This window comes from Catharus ustulatus, chromosome Z, assembly GCF_009819885.2.
Source record: "Catharus ustulatus isolate bCatUst1 chromosome Z, bCatUst1.pri.v2, whole genome shotgun sequence".
In the NCBI taxonomy this organism is placed as follows: domain Eukaryota; kingdom Metazoa; phylum Chordata; class Aves; order Passeriformes; family Turdidae; genus Catharus; species Catharus ustulatus.
This window is the reverse complement of record NC_046262.2, coordinates 10,290,499-10,317,318: the sequence shown is the minus strand read 5'-3', so window position 1 is coordinate 10,317,318 and position 26,820 is coordinate 10,290,499. Positions and strand designations below refer to the sequence as shown.

The 26,820-nt window shown below is 37.9% G+C and overlaps 1 protein-coding gene across 1 annotated transcript in view; it reads left to right on the top strand.

Annotated features, from left to right (window-relative positions):
- GOLPH3 (golgi phosphoprotein 3) overlaps positions 1-24,847 on the top strand; it is a 31,901-nt gene extending 7,054 nt beyond the window's left edge. The window contains exons 2-4 of the mRNA XM_033085868.2: positions 12,951-13,082; positions 17,435-17,549; positions 20,986-24,847. Coding sequence (XP_032941759.1) covers positions 12,951-13,082; positions 17,435-17,549; positions 20,986-21,410 — 672 coding nt within the window. The 3' untranslated portion in view covers positions 21,411-24,847. The remainder of the gene's footprint in view (positions 1-12,950; positions 13,083-17,434; positions 17,550-20,985) is intronic.
- Positions 24,848-26,820: the final 1,973 nt, after the last annotated feature.

Here is a 26,820-nt window from a genome sequence, read left to right as displayed (position 1 = left end):
GGAGGTTTGTATTTAGCTTGTCATTCTTGTACAGCACATTGCACTTCTATTTTTTGGGGTTTTTTTTTGTTTTCAACAGACACTTGATTTTACTGTGGCACTTCCACACTGGGCAGTCTCTACCTCGAGAGAGGCATTCTGTATGTATTGTGTTGTAATTTGAGTATTCTGTCTTCTGCAGTGCCCAGTGACCAAGGCAGGTATATGACACTCACTGTGTAGCTTGAGGTAGATGTCAGGTGGATGTTCTGTCTGTACTGATTACTCAGGAAGGGCTAACTGCAACTACATTGCCTGAGCTGGATCTTTAAATGGAACTCCTACTTTACCAACTTCTGCAAAATATGGCAGAGACTTTCCATTTACAGTTAATACATGTTAAATACTAAGTGGAGGAACTTGTTCCTTTCAATGTGAGAACAGTGCAGTGGGTGAACTTTTTGTTTAGCCTCACAACAAAGATGTTGATGTGGCATTGTTGTGAGGTACTCTGTTTCTTGAAAATTGTTTGCACCTGGGCAAGTGAAACAAGTGAGGAACTAGAAGCTGTTCTGAAAAGAACTGAAAGGAAGATTGGATGAGATATAGACTAAGAACAGAGGAATCTTTCTCCCTTATGTACACAGTTTTTTCAAGACTCAAAACACGACTCTAGAATTCCGTCCACATTAATGACCAGATGCAGACTATTCAAAATTAAGCATTATGCGCCTCCCCAGTTTGGAATGATGCAGTATTTTACACACTGTTTTTAATTGTAACTGCTGTAAAAGAAAAGGTAGACATGGGACAGGTAGATGTTGTATTTGGGTGCAGATACACTGTAGTTATAAACCTGGAGGATAGAATTATATTTTAATCAATGTGGCCTAGTTAGTCAAGTTAGTGAAACTTCCACCTCTTATTTAGTCAGTCTATAAGGGGCCTATTTTGTATGAGATAGACGTACTAGATTCAGGTTTTTCCTATTGTTTTTAAGTGGGGTGTACTGGACCTGTCTGGGGTAGAGTTAATTTTCGTCATAGCAGCCGGTATGGTGTCGTGTTTTTTATTTTTGACCAAAACAGTGGTGATAACACAAAGCAGTGGTGATAATACACACCCTGTGTTTTCTGTTGCTGAGCAGTGTTTGCACAGCATCAAGGCCGCCTCTGTTTCTTACTCTGGCCACCCCTTCAGTGGGGGGTGCAAGAGGCTGGGAGCGGGGACAGCCAGCACAGCAGACCCCAGCTGACCACAGGGGAACCCTGGGCTTTGCAGTGCCATGGTCAGCAGTAAAAAGAGAGAGTGGGGTACGTGGTCATAGCCAGGGGATCACTTGGGCATCAGTCTGCCTGTGGGAGGTGGTAAGCAAGTGTTTGGTATCACTTTTGTTTTTTCACTTAAGTTCTTCCTTTTCCACCCATGCCAAAGTGACTGAGGGAGCAGTTACATGGGACTTAGCTGCCATCCAGTCTCAGCCCAGCATTAGGGGACATTAAATTCTAATTAAACATTTCTTTCATATAAATACCAGATTTTATGTTCAGTGACAATAGGAGGTAGAGTAGAAATCAGTTTGTTGAAATCAAAGGTTATTGAACAAACTAATTATGTCTTAATTTTGAACCAATATGGAGCATAGAGATTGTACACTGATGGAAGGTAGCTTCGCAAGAGTCATGCAAATATTTGAAGTCATTATCTGCTTGTGTATACAGTTAATCATGAAGAAAGTTAGGCTTCTAAGTTTGTCTTTTCATCTCTAAATGAGCAGTCAGACTGTTAAATGTTGATTAATCAGAGGTTTCGTAAGAGTTCAGCAGTGTGTGTGTGCCCTAGTTGCCTCCTCTTTAGCAAATTTAGGGTTTTTTTATTACCTTCATTTTAATGAGACACATGGCTGTGTAACATATGCATGTGTACATGCTTGCTAACGTGGGCAGTAACATTTAGCTTTAGTGCTTTCAGCACCTGACAGCAGTTGCTATGTGTTGTTTATTCCTAAAGGCAGTGGCAGGTTAGTCAAATACCTGACAAGTTCCTTGTCAAGAATACTGTGCTTTGTAGAATATGTAAGCATGCTTTCCTAATGTATTTCTGTGTTTGACTGTCAGAATATTTCAGAGATTTCCCCCACTAACTTATCTTCTATTTATAGCTAGAGTGCAACTTATGTTCCAGTAAATGGCTAATGATTTCATTTGCATGAAAAGAGGAAATCAGGAGGGACTGGAGTCAAACATCAAAGTCCTTGCCTTGTAGTATTGCAATAATAAACACTCTTGCATTCTGACTTGACTTTTTCATCTTAATTTTCAGAAATTTCCTAGGTTTGGATGTATCATTAGATGTTTCCTGGACCTAATGTAATATGGAGAGGAATCCAGTTTATTTAAACTGCGCATGATTGAAGTTTGAACTTTTTTCCTTTGACACATGAGAACATCCAGAGTACTCCTGTAGCAGTGTTTTACTTGAATTTTTTTTTAGCATTTACAAGTTTTGGGAATCTTGTTTTTATCTTTTTCCTGGTGGCACCAACTTGAGAGGAGCTGTTGACCCCTGGAAGTCATAGAGGTCCAGCAGAGAGACCTTGACAAATCACAGGGTTGGATATCACCAGTCGCATGAAGTTTTAACAAGGGCAAGTGCTAGTTTCTGCAGCTGGGACAAGGCAACCTTGGATGCTGTGGGGAGTGAGATTCTGGAGATGCCTCTGGCACTTGGCAGGATTATTTGGGCTGTCCTGTGCAGGGCCAGGAGTTGTGCTTGATGATCTTTCCTCCTGAGGTTATGGGTACAGGATAGGATAGGTTATGATTCTGTGATTTCTGAGAGAAGACTGGTAAAAGGGATGAATGTCTCCTAAAATTATTTTGTTTTAACATTGTCTTCAAAATGTCTTTTTCTGGCTATTTCTTTTACTGGATCTGAAACTCCTTTGCTACTCATTTTAGAGATATCTGAAAAATGAACCTCTTTTGGTTATTAAATCTATTGTTTATCTATACAGTACACAGAAATCTATTCTTTATCTATATAACGCACAGAAAATCTTCTTTGTAATGCACTCATGTCAAGTGAAGCTGGATCGTGTCTTTAACCGAATGTTTTAAAACAGGTTGGTCTGTAGAAGCAGTGAAAATCAATGTATGAAGGACTGGTGTGAAAACCATTTACTAAGGAAAATGGAGGGTTTGTCTTTTAGTAAAGTCCTAATAATTAAGAGTTCTATTGAGTCATGTTGTTTTCTGAACCAAAATTCAGTCTTGTGTTTCAGGATTGCTTGGAATCTAAGCATGAAGAAAAACATTGAATGTGTTCTTAGCTTAACTATCATTCCTGTATTCCAGAATTGTGGAGGTTTTTTGTCTCTCTTGTTTGATAACTCTGTTGATGGGGGAAAAGATCAAAACTATTATTGAAGAGTTAGTCAAGCAAGACACCCTAACCCTGAACATTTTATTTCCAGTTTGGGCTAAGGCCACACAGTTCTTGCCAAGAGAAATTGATTTGGGACTTGCCAAAGAATGCTGCCACAGAAGCTGGGCTTGTGATTTTTTTTAAAATCTGTCTGGCATTATGCAGTACTGCAGTGTCGTGGAGTATGAGATTTTCTTAGACGTAATGTGTTGATAGGTATTAAGAGTTAATAAACTGAAATATGTATATAGAATATATATTAGAAAGTAGGAATTAATGGATCATTAAAGCATATGCATATTTGACTATGTCAGCTTGTCATGAGACTTACTGCCTGCTGCAGCTTCTGTGCTGTGATTACATTTAGGTTGATATAAATTACAGTAAACCTGCATTGGAAAGAAAATAACAGATCTTTTTGGTTCCCTGGAGATGAAAATGGATCAGTACCTATGGTGAGAGCAGTCTACTTTTACCTTGAGGATTCAAGTAATTTTGGACATTTCAGCCTGTCTTCAATGAATGTTGCAATATTTTTCCTTTTCCTTCTGTAATTGTTTTCTGTTGTTTGCATTTTCCCCACATTCTTATAAATATGTTTAGTTAGGCTGGCAGAAAGACTTTTAATTGGTTCTCACTGGGCTTCAAGGTGATTTATGTGTTTAGTCCATCTAAGGCTGCTGAAGCTGAGTCAGAGGTTCACAGAAGTATAAGGACCTAGCTGAGGTGGCACAAGTGGTGGCTGGCTTTGGAAGGGGAGTTCTAGTATTGACCAGCATTTCTGTTTGTCGTTGAAAACTTGGAAAAGTTTGTGGAGTCTTTTGAATGTTGTGTTCTTGTGTTACCAGACAGAGTCTGCCTGCTATTATGCTGTGAAGCAAGCTTCTTGTAGCAGTATGCTGGAAGGAAAGACTTCCCTTTTTTTTTTTTTTAATTTTAATTTTAAAGGGTTCCTTATTTCTAAGGCATAACCTAAAAATTATGTAATTGAAATTTTTGACTAAAAAGTCAGGTGTCAAATTTGTTGAACAAATACTCAGTATTAAATTAAGCATCTGTAGCATCAGTCTTGCTGACTCCAAGTCCATTCAAGAGATGCAAAAGTGTATTAGTTGTTCCTTATAACGTGATGTTAGTAATAAATTACTAACTCTTAACAGGTTTTTATAGCTAAATAATCTGTAAATTTATTGCTGTTTTATTGCCTAGTAACTCAGTTACTGACTTTGATTTGCCTGAGATTTCTGCTTGTAGTTGTTATCACAAAGAAGAGGTTTACTTACCTCAAGGATGTCAGACCATTTATCTTTCTGCAATCAGCAGTTCCAATCAGCAGTTTCACCTTCAGCTAGAAAGGATAGGAACAGAATCATGTACAGGTGTTAGAAGACATGCTTCATACTGTTGCTTGTCTTCTCCTAGTGCTGTCAGCTGGTATCTCCTTTTAATCCAACAGGATGTAGTGTTTCTGTTATGGAAGAATGCTGGTGATAGTTGCGTTTGGAATGCTTAAGGTTAGGCTTTTGCTCAACATAATGAATTGAAATTCTATGCTAAAACATTATTTGCAATAAACCAAGTACTATTGAAATCCTTTCTCTATATGTTCTGCTTATATTTTGTACTTTGCTTATTTGGATTTGGGAGCAGCTTTAAGGAGATATGTTGTAGAAGTTCTTCAGGTGATGCAAGTGCTTTCAAGACTTTGAAGTAATGTTAGTAGTTGTAGAGAGACTACATAAGGCAAGCAGTGTATTAAGATTGTGGTTGTCTTTTTTGGGAGTATGATAGCCCAATGCGTTTCACTCAACTCATACTCTTCATTAAAATCAAAATACTTTTAGGCAGTGTTTGTTTCATGATCAATCATAGTTGTAAAGCAGATTAAAGTTGTGACCAATTCTTACATTGGAGAAAGGATGCAAGGGGAAGAAAGCGGGCATCTCTATTCATCAGTTCATCTCTGACATGAAAACTGTGTCAGACCAAAGTTCTTAATAGCTCTTCACCTGCTGCAGAGCACCTGGACAGTGTATGCTGTTGATCCTTTCCCTTCTGTTCTTCCTGGCTGTCTTTGTCATCACAAAACCACTACTTCAGGGAGGAACTCATTGACTGAAAAAGTGACAGTTCTGTCACAATTGTGATTAAGTCCATTATGAAATACAACTTGCCACAGCCTCTCTATCAGGATAAATTGTCTCTTCTTTTCTTTTGCAGTAGGTTTCAAATGGGTGACAGATGATGTTTTTATATTATGTTCTTGATGTGCTTTGTGTTGGCTAATGATAGACTAGTACGTGCCTCTGAAAGAACTTGGTGTTACTTCAGAGAATCAGAAAGGGATACCATTGTCATCTACCTTGTCTGATTTTAAATATTATAACTTCTAATTTGTGATCATCAGGGTAGTCATTGCTGAAGTCCAAAATGGGGAGCTGAAGGTAATGACAAATAGTGCATGATGTATTAAGCTTTACACTTTTTGTCTTTTCTGAGCATATTTTGGTCAGGAATTGCTTCAGAACAGGTATCCCAGTGCTGTACCATTTTTTTCCCCCTTGTTCTTTCCCACAAAGACTAAGTTCTAACTGAAAGTATGCAGGTTATAAAAACTGTTTGGGATTTGGATGCAGTTTATCTATTGAAGTTTGTGTTGTCACAAAATGGGATGCTGTTATATTTTACTGTCTGTCCCAACCACGTTTCTTCCCTTTTCCATGCTCTCTTTCAAATTGGTTCACCTGCGTGGTGAATCAGGTGAGGGAACTGGCTATTAGCTCTCAGAAAAACCTCTTGCTCATCTGGCTGCCTACACAAATGCTGCTGTGGGCTCAGGAGAGTGAACAGCAATGTGCTTCCATGGAGTGAAGAAATACTTTGTCTTCAGCAGCAGTTCAGGCTTTGGACTGCTTCTTTGGGTTTAGTCCTCAAATGGCTAAAAAAGATATGGGGAAGGATGTACCTTCTCCAATTACATGCAAGGTTTTGTGCAAGGCTAAAATGAGATGTGGTGACATTGATTTGAAAGGTCAGTAAAACTGAAATTAATTTCTCCAAGGTAAAGTAGTGATTCACAAGAGCTGCTTGTGCTGGGAACGTAATTGAACACTGGGGTATCATTTAGTCCTGTTTTTTTCCCTGCTGTTTTTTCTGCTAGTGTTTCTCTTTGCCACTCTAGTACCTCTAATAAAAGAGATCTGATTTTGTGTATATATAGAATGTGAATCTTTCTCAGAATTAACTACAGTGAGCATGCAGATGCATTTTTCCTCCATGACACTGGTGTGTAAATGCTAGATATAAGTAGACTCTGCTAATTGTGCTATTCAAAGTGAAAAGAAGCTCATTTAAAATTTATACCAGCAGATGACTCAATTTACCTTGTCCAGTCCTACAAGTGATCTGAACCGGCTTTGAAAAGTTTTTTTTCCAAGTTCTACATTCACTTTAGTTAGTCCTTCTCAGGCTTACATTTCTTGACAACTGGTTCCTCTTATACTCATCTGAAAAGTAGAACTGAACGTTTTATGTTTTATGTGTTTCCAAACTGTGTATTTATTATTCTGGCATTTGTGTTTGGCAAGGGCCCCTAATTGGACCTGCAGATAATTGTCCTCAGTAACTTCCCCTGATGCCAGCAAGCATGGAGTATATTCCAATATGTTTGTCATCTCTGATTTGTGATAACATAAAAATAGTCTGCTGCACATTGGAAAGAATAGATGGCAAAGAAGAAACACCTTTTTGGGAAAGCTCAACAATTGTTTGTGTATAAACAAACCAATGGTTTTGTGTCTTAGAGCTTTTATGTTGCTACCCCCAACAGAGCGTGTGAGTGTGTCTATGCAGAAGTAATGAAAGTAACATTAAACTCCAGCAAGTTTGGGAAGTCTAATTTTAAAATTTTATCTTTCATCATCTTGGTAGAGTTTGTTGCAATTTTTTCTTCATAAAATGCTATTCTAATAGAGACCAGGGTGCCTGTAAATTCAGAATTTACTGTTTCCTATGTGAAAGCTTTCTGTAACCTGGATTGTGTTTCCTAGATGAGAAACCCAGAAGCTGAGGATTTGGTGTCTTCTGACAACACTGAGATGTATTACCTCAGAGTTGGGATTCCAGAACTCCTCAGGAGTTGTAATTGTTCACTTCTTTCTGTTAGTTGGCCAGCTTCCCTTGATCTGCCATGGCTGGAAAGAGTTTAACCAACATTTTATTTATTTTGTCTGTACATGAAGTTTCAGAAATTGCATTATTTCCCAAATTTCAAAGTCCTTTTGTTTATGTCTTTCATAAAAGAAAAATTTGGAATTTCCTGAGAACAGGAATTCAGGGGTTTGGGTAGCTGTAGTGATGTTTCTCCTTTAGAAATTCCTTTCAATTGTTTGATTTATTTCAGTTGTTTACTATAGCTGTTTTAGTTTTGTGCTTTGGTAGAGGGTGCTAGGTGAGGGTCTGAGGAGTACTATTAAGTTTAAATGTAAAAAGAAAAGGCTTTTAGTAAGAGAAGTGTAGACTGAGCAGTGTTACGTGCATTATCCCAGAGAAACTTCTGTTGTGATTCTTCATAAATGTAAATTGAATCTGAGTCGGGCCCAAAACTTCAACCTAACACTGACCTGTGATACTAAATATGAGTCTGTGTGGATCTGGGGATGGGCCCAAGGACCCTGTCGTGCTAAAATAAAGATTTTTTTTTTTTTTTTTTTTGGCAAGTAGGCATCAGTTGTCTTCACATACCATTGCATGACTTTATGATGCATTTTTAAAATAAACTGATTTTCAATTGCAATGTCTCTGTGATCTTCAAAGTAATCTGCAGTGGCATGAGACTCCTTGGTTTAGAATGCATGGGCAGCTACAATCTGTGTTCTCTAAACAGTTGCCCTTAAGCACGTGAGTTAAACATATATTTATTTATATTACCATATATTTTATTTACCGTGTATTTTGAAGCCTCTGAGTTGTAACTGTGCAAGCATTTTTCTTTCCTTTCTCTTGAATCTCAGGTATTTTCATGGATTTTTTTCTCTACCTTTCTCCTTTCTTGTCTGTGCCAAGCATAGTAGAACTGCTGTTCACCTATTCTGAGTTAACTGAAGAAGTGGAGAGAAAATATATATTTCTGTAGTGGGAGTAGATTTTTAGCAACTCTGACATATAAAATGAAGTGTTCTTGAGTAAAAGTTTACCCATTTTTTATGAGTCTTTTGTTCTATTTTTTGTTAAGAAAGTTGTTTGGTTTGGTTTTTTTTTAACTTTGTAATCTGTCAGGGATTACTTCTGTCTGTGTAAACACAAAATGACATCTACAACTTAATTGCAATTTTTGCACTGTTACTGCTGGATAACTTCAGATTGCACTTAGGAAAGAGAAAATAGTGATGTTCATTCAGCAGAGTATTTCTGTTTGTTTTTTTTAGTTATTTTTTTGTTTGTTTCCAATAAAGTTAGATGACAGTAGCCTGGAAGGTGTGAGAGTCATTGCTCTGTGAAGGTTGGCTGTTTTGTGCCTAAGTGAAATGATTTTGAACATTTTTGCAAGTCTTAAAGCAGTCTTAATTATGTAGAAATCACTAACATCCTTGGCAAAAACGTATCTTCAGGCATGTCTGATCATTTTTGTCTTCTCACTCTGATTTTTAACGTACTTATGAAATTATAATGGTCATGACTGCAGTGCCCTGTTGGATCAGAGATAGTGTGTAAGCAATCTTTTTTAAAGGAAAAAAATTTGAACAACCTTTTGAATTTTAAAATCTTTTGAGTAACTTAATGACTCTAAAGAGACTAAGTAAAAGCAGGAAGTGGAAAGTAAGGTAGTTTTGGTAATTGGCCTTTGTTATAAAATGTACTATTTAATAGTTGAGAGTTTCAAGGGATTAATGAATAACTGAACAGAAACACCTGTGTGAGCTGGACGTAGGTAAAAGGCAAGGGAGTAGGAGAAAGTGAGTAAATGCCATAGGAGCTGGTGGGAAAGAAATGACCTAATGAACATGGATTTCAAATAACTTATTCTTAAAGGGGGAAGAGGATCTTAGTCTCAACTCTGTGCTTTGCCATACCTGGGAAAGTCCAAGCTTTCAAAGTTAATATGGTAACAAGTATTTGATATAAACTTTATTCTTATTTCCCTTTATGCTTGTCTAGCAAAACTAGTTTTTAGCTGAAAGTTTCTAGGTCAGGTCTGTTGAAAAATGCTTTTGTGTTTTGTTTGTGTAAATAAACATGACAGTTGTAAACAGTCTTTTGATCTTTGAGTCATTGTAGATTTAAAATTTTGTCTTGCAAGCTATTCATAGCTTAAAGTGCTATTCTAGTGTGATTGCTGTCAGATAAAAATAATCTCCTGCTTTGTAAGTCTTACCCCCTGCTGCTTAGCAACTTTAATGAAATAAGTATTTCTTTGAGTTAGAAAGTTTATAAAGCTGTAAGACTTGCAGGAAGACGGACAAAGTAAAAATACTTGGTATTGTATTTGTGAGAAATTAAGTGCTGTTTAAGAGCATTAAATTGTAGGATGAGTTACATTTCTGAATAGTGGTGTTCAATCTTCAGTCAAGTATTTTGATACTGCTAGAAATTTGGAATAAATGAACAGTTTTAAAAACTGCATCCCTGTCTTGTTCCATGTGCTGTAATGAGCAGTGGCCAGGTCATATTGAGGAGAGGGTGGGGTCAGGATGACAATTCCCTCAGTGAACATTGACTTCATCATGGCCCACGATGGTACAGATCTGTTGCTGTCTGTCAAACTTCATTATTGATCTTGTTTTTTAAAGGATTTTTAAAAAAACTTCTGCCTTCCTGTTAAAACAATTGAATGGAAAAATAGAAATCAGCTACTGACTACTAACCTGTGAGCTAGCCTTGTTTATTGTCTTTTAGCCCTTGTTTCCTTTAAAAATACTGCATTGTTCTATATTGCAGTTCCACTTCTCCATAAATTATTAATCTCCACCCCTTTGTTTCTCTTTTGTGCACCTTTTCTAGTTATGCTGTATGCCATTTAAAGTAGGGTCAAGAGGGTGTTTGGAATGTCAAAGACAAGCATCTTCCATTTAGTTCTACTTACTTCAGGAAGATCGAGTTAATTTACAGGATGATTTAGTTGGACTGTTGTTGGAAAACTGATATTCTGTGAAGGTTCCTTTGATTGTCTGGTGTCTTCGCAGTTGTTAAAACTGACCAGTTAATCTATCAGAACAATCTGAAAAGATCAATTTAATGGATTGAAAATAATCTCTTTCCTAGCTCTATTAATAGCTGTGCAATTTCTGTGTGTGGAAGTATTATATTCCTTTTCTAGAGGATTACCTGTGAACTCTGAGCCTGGGGGACAGAAGGGAAATGAGAATATGGTGGCAACAGGATACATTCTCATGACTTCACTGTCATCTAATTCACCAAAACAAGCAGCTCCATTTATGAAGGATGTAATCTTTTTGAGGTGTTTTTCAGGATTAGACGGTTAAAAGCTGTTGGGTGGTTGTGCAGTCTCCGTCCTTGGACTTTTTTGAGGCATGCTTGAATAGGACCCTGAGCAATTTGACTGGACTTTGTAACTGAATCTGCTTGCAGCTGGAGGTAGGGCTAGAGACTCAGGTAGTCACTTTTGACATGAATTACCTTATGAGCCTGTATTTCTCTGCAGCCCTTGGCCTATGGCCACCCACGTGAACTTCTGAAAAAGAGGAGTTTACATCTGGTAATTGGTGCTGGGGATGGTGAGTTAATGTCACTTCATTGAAAAATAGTAATTTTAGAAATAAATTTAGCTTTCATTGCTGAAAAAGGGGAAAAGCATCAGCACTTTAATTCTTTGCATAATAATAGGAAACTTCCTATGAATCCAAAGAAGTGTAAATTTATTGTGAGTTTGTGCAGTAGATTTTTAGTTTGCCTATGTATTGTCTGACTTCAGAAATTACTATGTAAAGAGACTGATTGGAAATAGAATGTAGGAGTCATATCTCTTCCCGCTCAAGCAAATACTGCACTTTATTGTGTGTGTCATTTGGCAAAAATGTCTGGTGCCAACCAAAATCTTAATTGCAGAGCGGCATTATAGGAGTAGCTGATACTAACAAAGTAACAGCTCTAGAGTAGAAGGCTGATTAGATAGCTTCTCAAATACCTTTCCAAACTCATATTTATAATGTTTTAAATAAATATAAGGGACCTATTTTCGTAATTACCTTAGAGGTTTTGTAGACTTTTTGTAAGTATTGGTCATCTATATAATACAAAATATTATATCTTGAAAATAACTATGTGCAAAATTGAAGTAAGTATTCTTACGTTCCTGGAAATCTGTAATTTATGGCATTAGAGACTGGTTTGTAAATTTAGTGGACTTAGGATATGTACATCTTACTTCTTTATACACATTGGCATCTTTTGTCTGCAGAAATAATAAAATTGACTTACTCTTGATTTAAGCTATTAGTTATTGGTTAAGACAAATTTATAAAAAGCAGAGCTGTCTTGTGCTCTTCCCCCACCTTGTCTTGTGTACATCACCTTTCTCTAAAGTATCTCAAAGCTGATGTTTTCGGAAGTGCTTCACTAGAGGACTTTGGAAATATCTTTATGAATCATATCGAACGTTTCTCAGAACATTTCTGAATGATTTTGCTTTGTCTTAGATACTCAAATATTAAAAAATATGCAAAAATGTTGTTGGCTACTCCATATAAGAGAACTATTTTTGTAAGATTTTTTTGGTCATAGCTGTTGAACAATGGAGTACAAAAGTCAATAGTTGTGTTTCTAGATACTGATGAGTGACTGTATCGGGTCAAATGGTCTGTTCTGCCATTTAAACTGTCAATGAAGAACCAGATAAATCACAGTAGGTATGGTGTGCTTTGCAGAATAAATGTGGTATGCAGTTTTGCACTTTGTATAAGAACTGTGCTTCAAGCTGTAAGAGCACATGTTTGCAGAGGATTTAAAATGACAAAATAGAAGCTGCTATAAATATTTCTTTGAAAACTTTTATCTTTTAGTTTACTATGTCCAAGCCAAAAGAATTGGTTCTGTGATTTGTGCTGATTGCGGTGTTTGTATTTTCCAGTATACTCCACAGTTAATTTAATATCCATTTTTAGTTTATTATGCTTTCTCAGTGCCATGTTGTTTATGCATGGAAAGTCATGTTAATGTTTTTCGGTCACTCCTAAGGCCATGTGATGTCAGTAATCCCAAATGCTTGATGTCTTAGAAATGTGGTAAGTTTATTTTGGCTGTGTATAAAACTGCACTTTATACTTCACAATTCCTGGTACCTCCCTGTTTCATTCTGTATCATTTTCCTGAGGATTCCCAGTTCTTCACAAGGCTGAGACTGAGTGTCAAAACTAACAGAGGATGAGACTGTGTCTCTTTCATGTTTTCAGAGCAGGAATGATAGTGACTAGTGATGCCACTTCAAAAGTGTGAAAGCAGGAGAACTGCTTAGAGAGCACAGCAAGGCCCTTTTTCTGTTCCCTTTCAGGTAGAGATGGAGATATATTACTGCATTTCATTCTTCACAGGGTTACACATCATTCTGGAACGATTGCATCTCCTCGGGATTGCGTGGCTGTATGTTAATTGAATTGGCATTGCGGGGGCGTCTCCAGCTGGAGGCCTGTGGAATGAGGCGCAAAAGTCTGCTAACAAGAAAGGTAAGTGCAGGAAAATGATCGCATTTTTCTTGTCATGCTCCACACAATACGGGAACTATAAATTACAGCTGATTCTAAGAAAAAGGATGGGGTTTTTTTCTTTATGTGAGGATGGTGAGTAATGACCTAAGGTTGATGTGCAAAGTCAAGAAGTGTTTCAGTGCTGGAATGAAGTGCCTTAGAACATCTCTGGTACCTGCTCTGTGCCCATGTTTGTTCTCCGGATGTGTTGCTGGAACTGTTGCCAACCAACCGTTGGCAGTGGCTCTGGCTGGGGTGCAGTGGCAGCAGTTACTGGCAGTGGCACCAGCTGTAATCTGCCAAAGGAACTGGCTTTTGCAATGCTGGTGGGATGTGGGCTGCAAGGAGTGGGTAACTGCCAGATGTGTCCTGCACACCACCAGTTTGCTTCTGGTGTACACAATGCTGCAGTTTGGGCTGGCATTGCACAGGAAGGGAACCATTCTTGTTCTTGTGGCCCCTGAGAACACAAAACAATTTAGTTTCAAGCATGAGACTAGTGTGTTAAATTGGTTGTGCTCTCTGACCTTCAAGGTGGCCACATCTCTATGGTCCTGTGTAGAATTAGGCTGAAGATTTGAGGCCTTTATTTTTTTTACTTTTATGACTGAATTTTCTTTTTGTGCAAAATGTGCAAAGTCACACTCTTGGAAGAATTTTTACTTCATCCACATTAGAAGACACTTGTAAAATAAGCCTATTGAAAACCTGGTCAAATGTTGTCTGTCCACCACAGATAAATTCTTTTATGACACATTTCCCTGTCAATATTATCTTTTGCTACATTTTAAGGCAAGCTTGTGAATTCCCCAACCTTCTTCCCAGCCCCCTTCACTTCAGAAAAATCGAACCTCTGTTCCGACAAACAGTCCCTGCTTCTTTTAGCCTCATTTAAGCATATTCAGCATTGATTAGTTCGCACATTTTTTTTTCCTCCAGAGCTTTTGGCTTCTTAGGCATTCAGTAATCTTCTCAGGCATTCAGTCAGGAGTTATTTTCATTCTATGAAAACCTTGTCAGTTCTATCTACTTGAATATTAACTGTGAGGTTGCTGGGTTTGTTAGAAAAACGGAAAAATAACCTGTATGTATATTCACTAAAGAATACAAGCCAAATTTTTGGTCTGTGTTGTGATTGGTTTTTGTTTGATTGTGGTTGGGTGTTTTTTGTTAAATTTTATTATGTGGTTTTGGGATTGGGTAGATGTGTTTGTTTAAGGGGATCTAAAATCTAAGCGATTTAGAGGTTTTCTTTTTTTACTCTTGTAAGGTATTTGAGATACTTTTCACTTTTCAGGCAGAAGGGTTGTATAAAATTAGGCATTAATTTAAAATTTAAATGAAGGTTTAAATGAAGGTTTTCTGCTTAAGTACTTTCCTGCAAATAAAATCCCTAACTGCACACCTCCATCGATTTAGAAATCATTCTTGTGAATGACTTGTGTTGTTTTGCACTTTATTTGAAGTTTTCCATTAACACTTAATTTCAGTCTTGTTTCTGTGTTGGCCAGATTTCAGTGTTTCTACTGTCAAGTGTCTTCCTTGTCCTGCTTCTACAGGCTTTGCTCATCGTGCTCTTGGCTTTGGCTGTGAAATAAATACTGTGCCTAATAAGTAGAAATAGCTGTGTAATAATACATCCAAGGCTATAATTCAGGGGTGAAAACTAATTTACTTTGATCAGTTTAGTTTCTACTGGAACCACTCTCTTGATCTTGTCATCAGGTGGGACACAAGTGGTGAGGTGAGGATGAGAAGAAGATAGAACGAGTTTTTGGACAGTAGCACAGGTTTATAACCAGCAAACTGTGGCTTTGATCATATAATTAACTTGAAAGAATGATAGCTACAATGATTTCCACTAAAAGCCTTAAATCAGATTGATCTCTGCTAATAATACTTCAGAATGGATCAAGATGCATTAAATCTATGATTGAATATCATAGTCAAATGAGACTGAGAAAAGTGGACAAGGACTTGATGGACCTTAGTGAAACTTTGTAAACGAATGTGTTACATATTGCAACATCCTTGTAAATTTGGCGTGAGAGGATGTAATTGTTGCACCATTTTGTAGTTCTGATTATGGGATCAATATTAGAAACAAACGAATGTTGAGGTTTGCGAGCGGTTACTGATAATAGAAGATGGTACTCTACGTTGCCTTACAGGCGCAGAGAGCAAACCAAATTGATAGTTATTAAAAGCAAAAGGAATCCCAACAAATCCTTGGCAGATTTACTTCAGTATTTTATTGCTAATGATTCTGAGTAATTCATGCAAGAGTGAATTTTTGTATTAAAACTAGAAAATGAAGTTTACTTAAAAGTCTGTACTTAATATTTAGCTTTGCGTAATTGCAGAACTGTATTGTTAAAAATGCAAATTAAATATTCTGTGTAATTGAAATTTCTTTAATTGATAAGTACCTGATTAATCACTGAAAAATTGGAATAAAGAATATTTTCTTGCAATCAGGCTAAGGACCAGCATCTCTGAAGAACCAAGATCTTCCTTTTTCTATCTTAGTCCCTCTGTTAGAGGGGAAAAAGGTCCCCCCTTCTGAATGCTTAATATTCTGTGATGAGTCAACTCATGAGATCCCAAACCCAGCCAGTTTCCCACTCTGAAGAGAGTTAGCCAAGTGGCATTCACCACTAAATCCTTCAAAAAAGAGCTGATCTCTGGACTGGGCTTCTGCTGGTCCTCTCTCCATGTGCTGGGAAGGGGATGTGAGAGAAATATTGTGGAAATGTGAACCAACATACACTCATTTGAGGGAAAAAGACTGAGGAACAATGCCGGGAATATTCAGTGTGTAGCAGAGAAGTGGTGAAACAGTGCCAGTTAATTTTTGGTGATTTTATTGAAAATCTTAGTTTCTGTGCTTTATATAGACCATCTGGACTGGAAATATCATTCCAACTATGATCTGTTAAGTACTCACAAAGATCTCTTGAGCAATTTTAATCTCATAGGTTCTGTACACTTTTGCACACTAGCTGAGGATCATCTTGCTGGGTTGAAGTCTTATGATTGCAGCTGATTTCAGTGTCATCAACAGATGCTATGAAAATGCATTGCACCTTATTGTTTGTGGTAAGGATTATTAGCACTATGAAACAGAAATAAACTTGGGATATATTTCAGTATGACACCTACAGAACATCTTTCTGATTACTCTGAAGTGTTAGGAAAAATAAGAACTTTTACTTCCTGCTTTTCCTATGTTTGTGTGTGATATATATATATATATGGAATTGTGTTGATGTATTAATTTTTCTGTCACTTGCCTGCTACCTTTTACCTGATGTTTGTAAAGTGCTAACTTGTAAACTATTTTAGTTGCCAGACATAATAACAACTGTAACAACAACTGCTGCTATTATTATTAACAACAGTAGTAATTCTTCTACAAATAAAGGATGATTTTATTTAAATATGCTGACTTGAGCAAATTTAATCTGTAAGTTTTCATTTGGTGCTCTTGATTTTCTGTCCAGAAAAAAAAATTGTATTTCTGCATGGTTTCTGTAACTACTTACACTGGTAAACAAGCAGTTACTCAAATTTTTGAATTTTATTATGTTACTCTGTGTAATTTTTTTTTGTTGTGCTTTCCTGAGTGAAGAACTCAAATAATTTTAGAAGTTATTAAATATGACACTTAAATAGTAATTAAGTAATAAAGTAACGAATAGCATTTATTGTTGCATGTTTAGGGGTTTATTAGTACATGTGTGTTTTACCTGATGTGTGGTTTAACTGTTATTAAATGAAACTCTATTATCTGGCAGTGTGTTCTTCAGAGCTGCAAAACTTGCAGATGTTGACATGAACCTATTTTTATCCATTAGTATATTGAAGAAAACTGATTTTTCATCTTTTTTTTTGTTATTCTCATGCAATCTGATTTTTTAACTCAGGATTTTTAATAAGCTGACTTGAAGCAGTAAAATGGACTGTATTTGGAGACTAATTTAGTATAGTGTACTTTGTTTTGGGGAGATAGCAACAGACCTGGCTGAATAAGCGAGTTATTTTCTTTAAGAAAAAAAAAGATTTTAAGTTTGTTAGTAGTACTATAATTTTAACTCATTAAGGTTAATTTAAGTTGCAGATAACCTCAGACTTAACATATTTTGGAATAAAGCACAGGTAGTTTTGTGGGGATTTTTTTTAACAGCAAAGGTTTAGGTTTTTCAAAGTTCCATATTCTTGAGAGAGTTTTTTTTTTTTTAAATTCTTGTGGTTTTCATAACAGGTAGGTTTTTTTATCAATGGGTGTGTTTGTCATATATTAATTATGTCAAAATGCTATTCATTTGTAGGTGATTTGCAAGTCAGATGCTCCTACAGGGGATGTTCTTCTTGATGAAGCTCTGAAACACATTAAAGAGACCCAGCCTCCTGAAACAGTACAAAATTGGATTGAACTGCTTAGTGGTAAGCCTTACACATAACGTATTTGGTTTTTTATCAAAATAAAGCTAATTATCTGGCATCACTAGAGATTATATTGCAAGGTTTTATGAGAGAAAATATGCAAAAATATTAATTAGTCTGTCCTCTAGGCTAGTCTCTTGTTGATTGTAGCCTTTAATTAAATATAAATAACTGTTGCTTTTGACTTAACTTGGTACAGAAAGGATCTGTATGGACATGTATGAGGACATCTCAACTCAGTGGAAGAGGTGCCTTCCACTGACTCTGAAGTAAATCAGGACTGCACCCTGGAGGTGTAACTGCCTTTCCCTGTGTTTGGAAATGAGGGTTGGTAGAAGTTTGGAGACTGAGTGTGTGCACTGAGTATTCAGATCTTTCAGTAAAGGAGGTGAAACGCTCATAGCTCACACATAAAACTTGAGGGTGATTTGGCCATTAATGATGAAGAAAAAAGAAAGTGTTTTATTTTTTCAGGAACAGAAGAATAATAAATATTTTTAAATGTTAGATACTTCTTGTTGGTCAAAATGAAATCTTTGGGATGTGTACTCTGCACACAGGGCTCCCTGTAAAGCTAGTAAATAGTTCAGAAGAAATGAAATGTCAATTATCATAGAATTATGAATAGATTTGGTTGGAAGGGACTTTTACAGGCCATCTAGTCCAACCCCTCTGCAGTCAGCAGGGACACCTTCCACTAGACCAGGTTGCTCAGAAGACCATCCTACCTGACACTGGATGTTTCCAGGGACAAGGCATCCCCCACCTCTCTGGGCAATCCATTCTTGTGTCTCATTGTGAAAAACTTCTTCCTTGCATCTAATCTCAGCCGAGTGTCCTTCACTTTGAAACCATTACTCCATGTCCCAGGCCCTACTAAAATATCTGATCCTATCTTTCTTGCAGTCCGCCTTTAAGTAGTGAAAGGCTGTAGCAAGGTTTCCTTGGAGCTTTCTCCTCTCCAGGCTGAACTGCAGACAGAATTGATCACCAGCGTTCATCTGCTTTCACAAAGCATATAAATGCAGCTTGCTTGGAGTAGATCAGAGCTGTACTTCAGTTGTGCAAACAGCGCAGGAAAAAACCCTGTCTTGTCAACACCGTGACCGGGAGGTTGGGCGTAATGAGATTTGGAAGTTGCCTGCGTAAAATCTGCTACTTAAAACCAATGAGCTGCAGAAATGAGCAAAATCTCTTTGCCTTTCTCTGCTTTCCTGTTTTCTTTGTTCTGCCCGTTCATTCTGCACCACCTTAAACAGCCTTCCTTGCACACCAGCTCATTCTCAGGTCCTTGCCATCCCTCCTCTCCTGCTCCTTGGCTGTCAGGCAGTGGGGCAGACTGGGCTACAAAGCAGCCCATGTCAGGAGGGGCATGGCTGCTGCAGAGCTGTGTAGTTCAGTTCTCACTCAGCTCTCCTTCCCTCTTATGGCTGGCAAAAACAATTCATTTTTCTTGTCCCAAATACATAATTTGTGCTGACATTTCACCTCCTCTCCCAGAGCAATGCACATTAAGTTAGGACTGGCTCGAAAAAGGTCAACTAATGAATGAACCAGTGTTGTAGGTTTTCTTTGAGCTAAGCTAAGGTTTTCCTGGCCTTGCTGGGCTTTGGATCTGGGAAGACAGTTATCATCAGTGCTGTGGCTAAAGCTTGAATCAATCATTTTTACTAACATATGTTTATCAATTACTAAATCTTAGGTTACATTAGTGTTCTTTGTATTTCCCATGGTTTGGAGATGTGTCCTTATGAAGAAAAATATTTCAGTGGGTTTGGGAGGGGGTTTTTATTTTTGTTGGTCAGTTAGTTTTACTTTGTTTTGTTTCTTTTAATAAATTCATAAACTCTGTTAGAATTTTGTTTTGGGTACCAGGTCGATCCTGGAAAAAATCTACTCTAGCCATGATTATCAGTGATGCAGAATGCTGCTTGGAGTTACAGTACATGTGAGTTCAAAGCCATCATGAAAACAAGTGTATGGACGTGTAAGGTGATGTTTGCCAGGCTGATGTTTATAAGGTGGCCTCTAAGGAAAGCTTAAAGGTAGGAAATACAGAAGTTTGGATCGAAATGTCAGGTCTCCTGTAGATGTAGCAAACATCTCTCTGTGTCTGCAAGTGTCTGTGTAATTGATGAGCTTGGTCACAAGGTGTCACCAAAGCACTGACTTTCAGCCACATGGCAACTACAAAAATCTAGGAAATAACCTTTGCCCTGTGAAAGGTAGTAAGGAAAACCACACTTTTGTGTTTTTGTGATAGTTCTATTCATGATCAAACTGGAGAATTGCATTCGGTGCTGTGTAGTTGGACATGTAGTTCAGGCCTAGTTGGGTTTTCTGCCTTTCACTCTGCAGTTGGAGTCACCTCATTTGTTTACTTATCTTGGCTGTTCCTTGGATGCAGTATGTGTCACTCTCCATCATAGTGGGAGAAACCTGTGGCTTACTGTTGTTGTTGCTGCTATTATTTTATGCTAACCAATAAGTTTTTCAAAAGTTTGGTACAGAAATTCTCATAGCATTTATGAACAATCTCTATGTAAGAAATACTTAATGCTCTTCCTTTTCTTACCCCTTAAAATACACAGTCTTTTACATCAGGAGGGGATTATGACAAATTCTTAAATAAGCTGGAATTAAATTTTTTAGCCTGTTAAGCTCTTAAGCAAAGGTAGAATTCTCACTGCAAAGTAGTTTCAGTTGGAGCTGTTGATGCTGATTTTGTGCTTTGTCAATTTCCTCTATGCACACACAGTCACGGACTCTGGAGAGCCCAGTTCTTCTCTCTTAACAAAAGGAATTAGAAATAATTTATATAGAAGCATTAAGGACTCTGCCCAACATGTGCTTCCTATGTGCACACCTGTGCCACACACATTCTCACAGTGCAAGGGCACTGTTTTGTCTGGTGGAAGTAGGAAGGGAGAGATGACTGGAAACCTGTAGAAATAAAGAAATCCACTGGATAGGTCTGCATTAGCTTGTCTCTGTGGCAGAATAAAGGCAGGAACACTTCTTCCAGTGTCTGACGTGGTAAAAGGCTGGACTCAGAAAAATGCACAAGGACCATAGGAGGTGCTTGATTTTTCTTTATTTTATTGTTACTAGAAGTAAATTCATTCCTTGCAACTGGTTCATTTTTTGTTTTACAATACAAGGATTTTTAAAATTTTTTTAATATCTGTGATCAAGACATGGCTTAGCTATCATTGATTGCAAAGTTTCAATGTACTCCAGAGCTCCTCCAAGGAGGTTGTCCTGGTCTCTGCCTCCATGCCAGGGATCAGAGAAATGCTGACAGGAGCACAGTGTTTTGTAGTCTGCTGTATGATTTTGACAGCTCATTCTGCACCACAGAAGGGGAAGAAAACATCACTGCAGCAGTACAGCTTAAACTTTGTCTGACTGTTGTGTGGTTTTCTTGCTGTTTTAGGTGAAACATGGAACCCACTGAAGTTACACTACCAACTACGAAATGTCCGTGAGCGGTTAGCTAAAAATCTAGTGGAAAAAGGTGTACTGACAACAGAGAAACAGAACTTCCTTCTTTTTGACATGACTACACACCCTCTCACCAACAACAACATCAAACAGCGTCTCATCAAGAAGGTTCAGGAGGCAGTTCTTGACAAGTGGGTGAACGACCCACACCGCATGGACAAGCGCTTGCTGGCGCTCGTGTATTTAGCCCACGCCTCAGATGTCCTGGAGAACGCTTTTGCCCCCCTCCTGGATGAGCAGTATGATTTAGCCACAAAGAGAGTGCGGCAGCTCCTGGATTTAGACCCTGAGGTTGAATGTATGAAAACCAACACAAATGAGGTTCTGTGGGCTGTTGTAGCAGCTTTCACAAAGTAACTGCATTCAGACTGAAGTGTTCTCTCTTCTTTCATGTAAACCAGTTGTTTCTCTTTTATTGACTATTCATGTTTTCTGTAATTTGTACCTTCTCACATGATGAATCGGCTTTTGTTTAATGGGGATTATAAGTGGTGTATTCCCTACTTCTCTATCTGTATACAGGATTCTGCTGGTACAAGAGACTTTCCTGTTTAAAACAACAGAAAAAGGGTTCACTGCCATATTGGCATTCCATTTCCTATTCAGTTTGAGTTACCTTAAATACTTTGTTTAATTTTTCACCTCATTGTTATTGAAGTGGTTTGTCACCAAAGCTCCGTGTTGAAGTGTCTGTCAGGACATTTTATACACAGATGTTTTTCAACTCTATCTAACAAAATTACTTAAAAAGCAGAAATGCCATTAAGCAGCTTTGTCAATAGTTCCTGTAAAATGCCCCATAAACTTTAATTTCCATGCAAGTCTCTTGTGTACTTATAGTTTCATTAGAACGATAGCTGAGTCATAAGGCTAGTATAGAAAGGTCCAATTGTTTCATAAACCAGTTTTGGGAGGGGATACATTCCATTATATTGTATATATAGTTTGAATTGTATATTAACAACTGCTCCATCTTAGTATTTTTTCAAGATCTACTTACTTGTACACCTGGTGCCCCTTATTTGCTGTCAGCCATTGCCATCTGATGCAAAGAAAGGCCTCCTGCAGAAGTCCTGTGTGTGAAAGCTGTTTGTTTCCAGAGTCTCTGGAGTTTGCCATCCAGGTATTCTCAGTCTATGCATTGCCTGTGAAAATCAGTGAATGGAAAGAGACTGCTTTCTACAATTGGTACGTTTTTCTTTCCCTCCACTTCTGTGGGGAAGAGACTCATGACCAGTACAGTTCTTGAGTGCAATTTTTGGTTTTGTACACAAATTAATGTTTGTCTCTTAAACCTATTTTACAGTTTAAAAACAAAAAGTCAGTCCTAGCAGGTGTTGCATGTAAATGGTTAGCAAGTAATGGCAGCAGTTCGGACAATTCAGATTTCTGTAATGGGATGCTCTGCTATATTTTAATTTTTATATATACAATTATGCTGATTAGCACACTATTGTAAAGAAATCCAAAACCTATATAAAACTCTGGCTTTTTAAAATTTATTGCCTCTTTGCCACTGCTTGTTATTTCCCATTGGTTTCACAGTGTACATATTATGCATTGAAAAGATTAAGCATTGATTTCTATATTTTTTTCATCATAACGATGCAGATTTGTAGTGGGGCTTACAGGTGTTTAGAAATCTTTTGGTTAATATTCAGAGCAAGAATACTAGATGGTGTATAACTGTAGAGTTGAAATTTAAGAGATCCCTTAATCTGTATACTAGCTTTTTACCTACAGTAAATAAACTATGATCTTGAAAGTGCCTGAAACAGAGTAAGCATGTCACTTTTAATTTTTTGTTGCTAATTAGAAAGGTTTTATTGCCTAACTGAAAGCTTTAGTTAATATCCTTCTTATTAGAAAGGGAGAATTTATATTAAGTAGTTCAAACTGACTTAAATCAGTGGCGTTGCTCAGATCTGCTGGATTCATGGCTGGGACAGGCTGAGTTAATTTGGGGAGTGTGCAGCAGTGCCTGCCCTAGGTAGACCTCTTCAGTCCTGAGCACAGCTCTACAGCCTCATCTGTGTCTGGACTTCCGATTTTGCACTTCATTTTCAATCACTGAGATGCTTAAGTAGTTGACTTTAAAATGCAACTTAAATTCATCTTACCTCTATAACCTTTATAAGAAAGGTTTTTAAAAATACAGTCCTTAACATTTAATGGCACACTGTTCTTTCACTTCTTAATGCTATTTCTTTAGACAAATGAAATTAAAAGTATATTGTAAAGTATATCAAACTCTGGATTATAAATAAAAAGACAAACAGTGTTCTCTCACTTGTAAGGTGCTGTGTTGAAAACTTTGAGGGGCTTGGGCATGAACTTGGGACGTTGTCTTTTAAGCATTTCAAGCTGTGATTGCTTTTAAGTGGAAGAAAAATGAAAATTGCTGTGTTGCTCTTATATCTGACAGCTTACGGAATACTTTCTGTTTACTTGGTAGTAGATGCAGCTCACAGCTGGTCTGTTTTCTCATTTTCTGTTGCTCTTTGAGAGGAGATAGAAGTAATTAGGCAGAAAGGTCAGAAAAGTGGTGGAGTATGCAATAGCAAGTTATGTGCACAACACTTTTAAAATGGCTCTGAAAATTAAGCTACCTGAAGCATGCTTCAGGCTGAAAGTATCTTTCACAGTCCTTTTTCTGGCCTCCCTTCATTTTGTGAGTATTTTCCATTTTCCTGCTGGTTTCATGTTTGGTTGTGGGGGATATTGGAGTTTTATCACCCTTACAGCCTGCATAGGTTGGAAGAAGTTATTCTTTTTTAATCCCCTCCTTGAAAGATGATTTGGAGTTCTTTGATTTTTTTTTTTTACCCCCACACATTTCCAGAAGATAACTGCACACAGTATTTATCAGCTTTATTTTACTTAGATAGAACCTCTGACCATGATAGGGAGAGTCTGTGCTAGACGTGTCAAAGAAATTGGATGTGAGTGAGGAAGGATTTGGGAAGATCAGCAGTGTACTTTACTGGACAACCTGATGTAAACCTGGATCTGCAGGGGAAATAGATGAGCTTTTGGAGTCTTGAGTCCTAAAATTGTGCTTCAAAAAGCCCAAAGCCTCCAGGAAAGAAAGTTTGGTAGGTTTAACAGGAACTAATTTGGCTGATACAGTTGCCTTAGTTGCTATTTCAGGTTTTAGAGGAATGGTTAAACATGGGACACTGCATTGATGAGATTTGGGTCCTCTTCTAGCTGTGGCCTGCTGCTGCAGCTCACAGAGACCTACCTGGTCTCCAGAAAGTTCTGTCTGCTCCAAACCCTCAGCTTTCAGTGGCTGCTTCAAGTGAAGACTCTTATCCAAAGCCTGAACTTAAACATGTGCCTCAAGGAACAGCATGTATTATTCAGGGACACATTCTTCTGAATTCTCAAGTCAAAACCAGGATTTTGAAAGTTAAATCACCAAGCAGTGTGTGTATATATCTATATATCTATATATATATATCTATATATGTATGTACACACACACACACACACACACACACACACACACACACACCACACACATTTTCACAGTCCTTGAGATTGACATCCTTCTCTCCTGTGTTTTTAGAGCTGGTGTTACAGTGCTGTTACATGGACTGGTAGTGAAACGTGTGTACTATAAATGATGTTTTTGAGGCAAAATTTGCATAAGTGGCAGTAAAAGGCTGCTGACTGTGTGTTCGTGTGTTCATGCCCATTTCTCCTACAAAGTGAAGATACATATTAATTGATGTGTTCTGTGAACTGGACTGAATCTGTACTGTAACAAAATAAAGCACTCTTTCATGCTATCAGGTGCAGGTGGTTACTGCGTATCGCATGCATGCAATACCTAAAGGATTTTTTTTTTTCATTTGCTCAGTAATTTCCAGTTTTTCCTCAGGCTGTGTTATTCACCAGTTTGAAAAACAGAACTTTTTTTAAGGTTTTCTTCAAAGCTTTAGCACTGCCTCAGCTGGGCTTTAGGCAGCCAAAGTCTGTTATGTCCCAGTTATCCCTATTGTCTGTCTGTCTTTCTCTGTGGAGGGATGTTTCCAGCTTTAGAGAAGTATGAATTTTTTGGAAAAGTAATTTATTTTTTGAAAGAAATTTTGAAAAAATAAGTTTATTCTGTGGAAATGCTTAATGCACTTAACAGTTTAATTAATTAGGAAATGAGATGCTTATATGCTTTACATGTACTTACATGCTGTGTAAGTGTTAAATATAAAGTGGGGTCTCAGGTGTGTGTATGGGGTGGCTGCCTTGGGGCAGAGGGTGGGGAAGAAGCCTGGTTAAAGCTGCTGTCCTTCTTAATCTCTGAATAAGATCCGGACTTTCCTCACAGTGGGTTTTGCTTTTTCCTGCCCACAGAAGCCTGTGGAAAGATGATGGTAAGAAATGCCTCTGACTCAGGAGAAAGCTGCTGTAAAAACACAGAAAAACCTGCGTCCCAGGACAGCAAACAAACAAAAAAAAAAAATAGCAGCTTATGGTTTTTTCCCTAACCTCCACCTTTCTGTACATCCAGATAATTTGCTACTTCAACTTTTTTCTCCCCTGACTTTGGGCTCTGGTTTTCCCTGTTTCCTCTGTTGTTGCTTGGTGACTTCAGCAATAGTATGGCCAGGAGGACCAGGGCACTGATTGTCCGCTTGTACTCAGCACTGGTGGCGCCACACCTGGGGTTCTGTGTCCACAATTCAGTGGGGACGTTAGAGGTGCTGGAGAAGGTCCAGAGAAGGGGAACACAGCTGGGCAAGGGTCTGGAACATAAATTCTCTGAGGAACAGCTGAGTGAGCTGGGGATGTTTATCCTGGAGAAAAGGAGGCTCAGGGGAGACCTTGTTGCTCTGTATAACTCCCTGAGAGTGTAGCTAGGTGGGGGTCAGGCTCTTCTCCCAGGGAACAAGTGGGAGGACAAGGGGAAATGGCCTCAAATTGAGCCACAGGAGGTTCGGTTTGGACATCGGGAAGAATTTTTAATGGAAAGGGTGGTTAAGCACTTGAATGGACTGCCCAGGGAAGTGGTGGAGTCACTGTTCCTGGAAGTGTTCAGGAAACAACTGGATGTGGCATTTAGTCCTGTGGTTTAGGTGGTGTTTAATTAAAGCACTTTCTCCTCTGATTTGATTCCCCATCAAAACCTCAAGTAGCCTCCTCTTCTTCAGGAAATCTGTTTGTCAAAAGTACCTGTCTTGATGGCTGGAGCAGCTGGAGTTGCTACAGCTCACAACATCTGGTTTGTTAAGGTGAACAAAACCTGATGCTAATTTGCCTTGAAGCTTCTCTTTACCAGCTTCTAAAGCAAGTTATTGTCCATGCAGCAGGGAGAGCTTGCAGCTGGAGGTGATGATTTCACTAGTTCTCTAATGTAAGTAGATCTTGTGAGCCAGTGCTTCAAGAACTGGCTATCTCTGACTCAAGATTTTCCTACAATGAAAGAATTCTATACAAGAGTAATTTTCTCTTTTGGGCTCTCTGCTTATTAAAAGACTTGAGTTTGTGTTGCAGCTCAAAGAAGCAGCTCTGTTTAGCTATTTGTTTTTCCAAAGGTGTAGACACACATTATTTACAAGGTCTCTTTATGTGTATATTCCATTATTAAAAGGGATGAGTGGGAGAAAAAAAAGATACCGTTACAGTATGATAGAATAAGCCATTTTCATGGCACAATGTAACAAAATATTTTGGTCTATCATTTGTTTTTTTGATTACCATTTCATCATTCAGATCATGCTCATCTAGTGCATCTGATGTCTGCTCAGAAATGGTTTACCGTCAT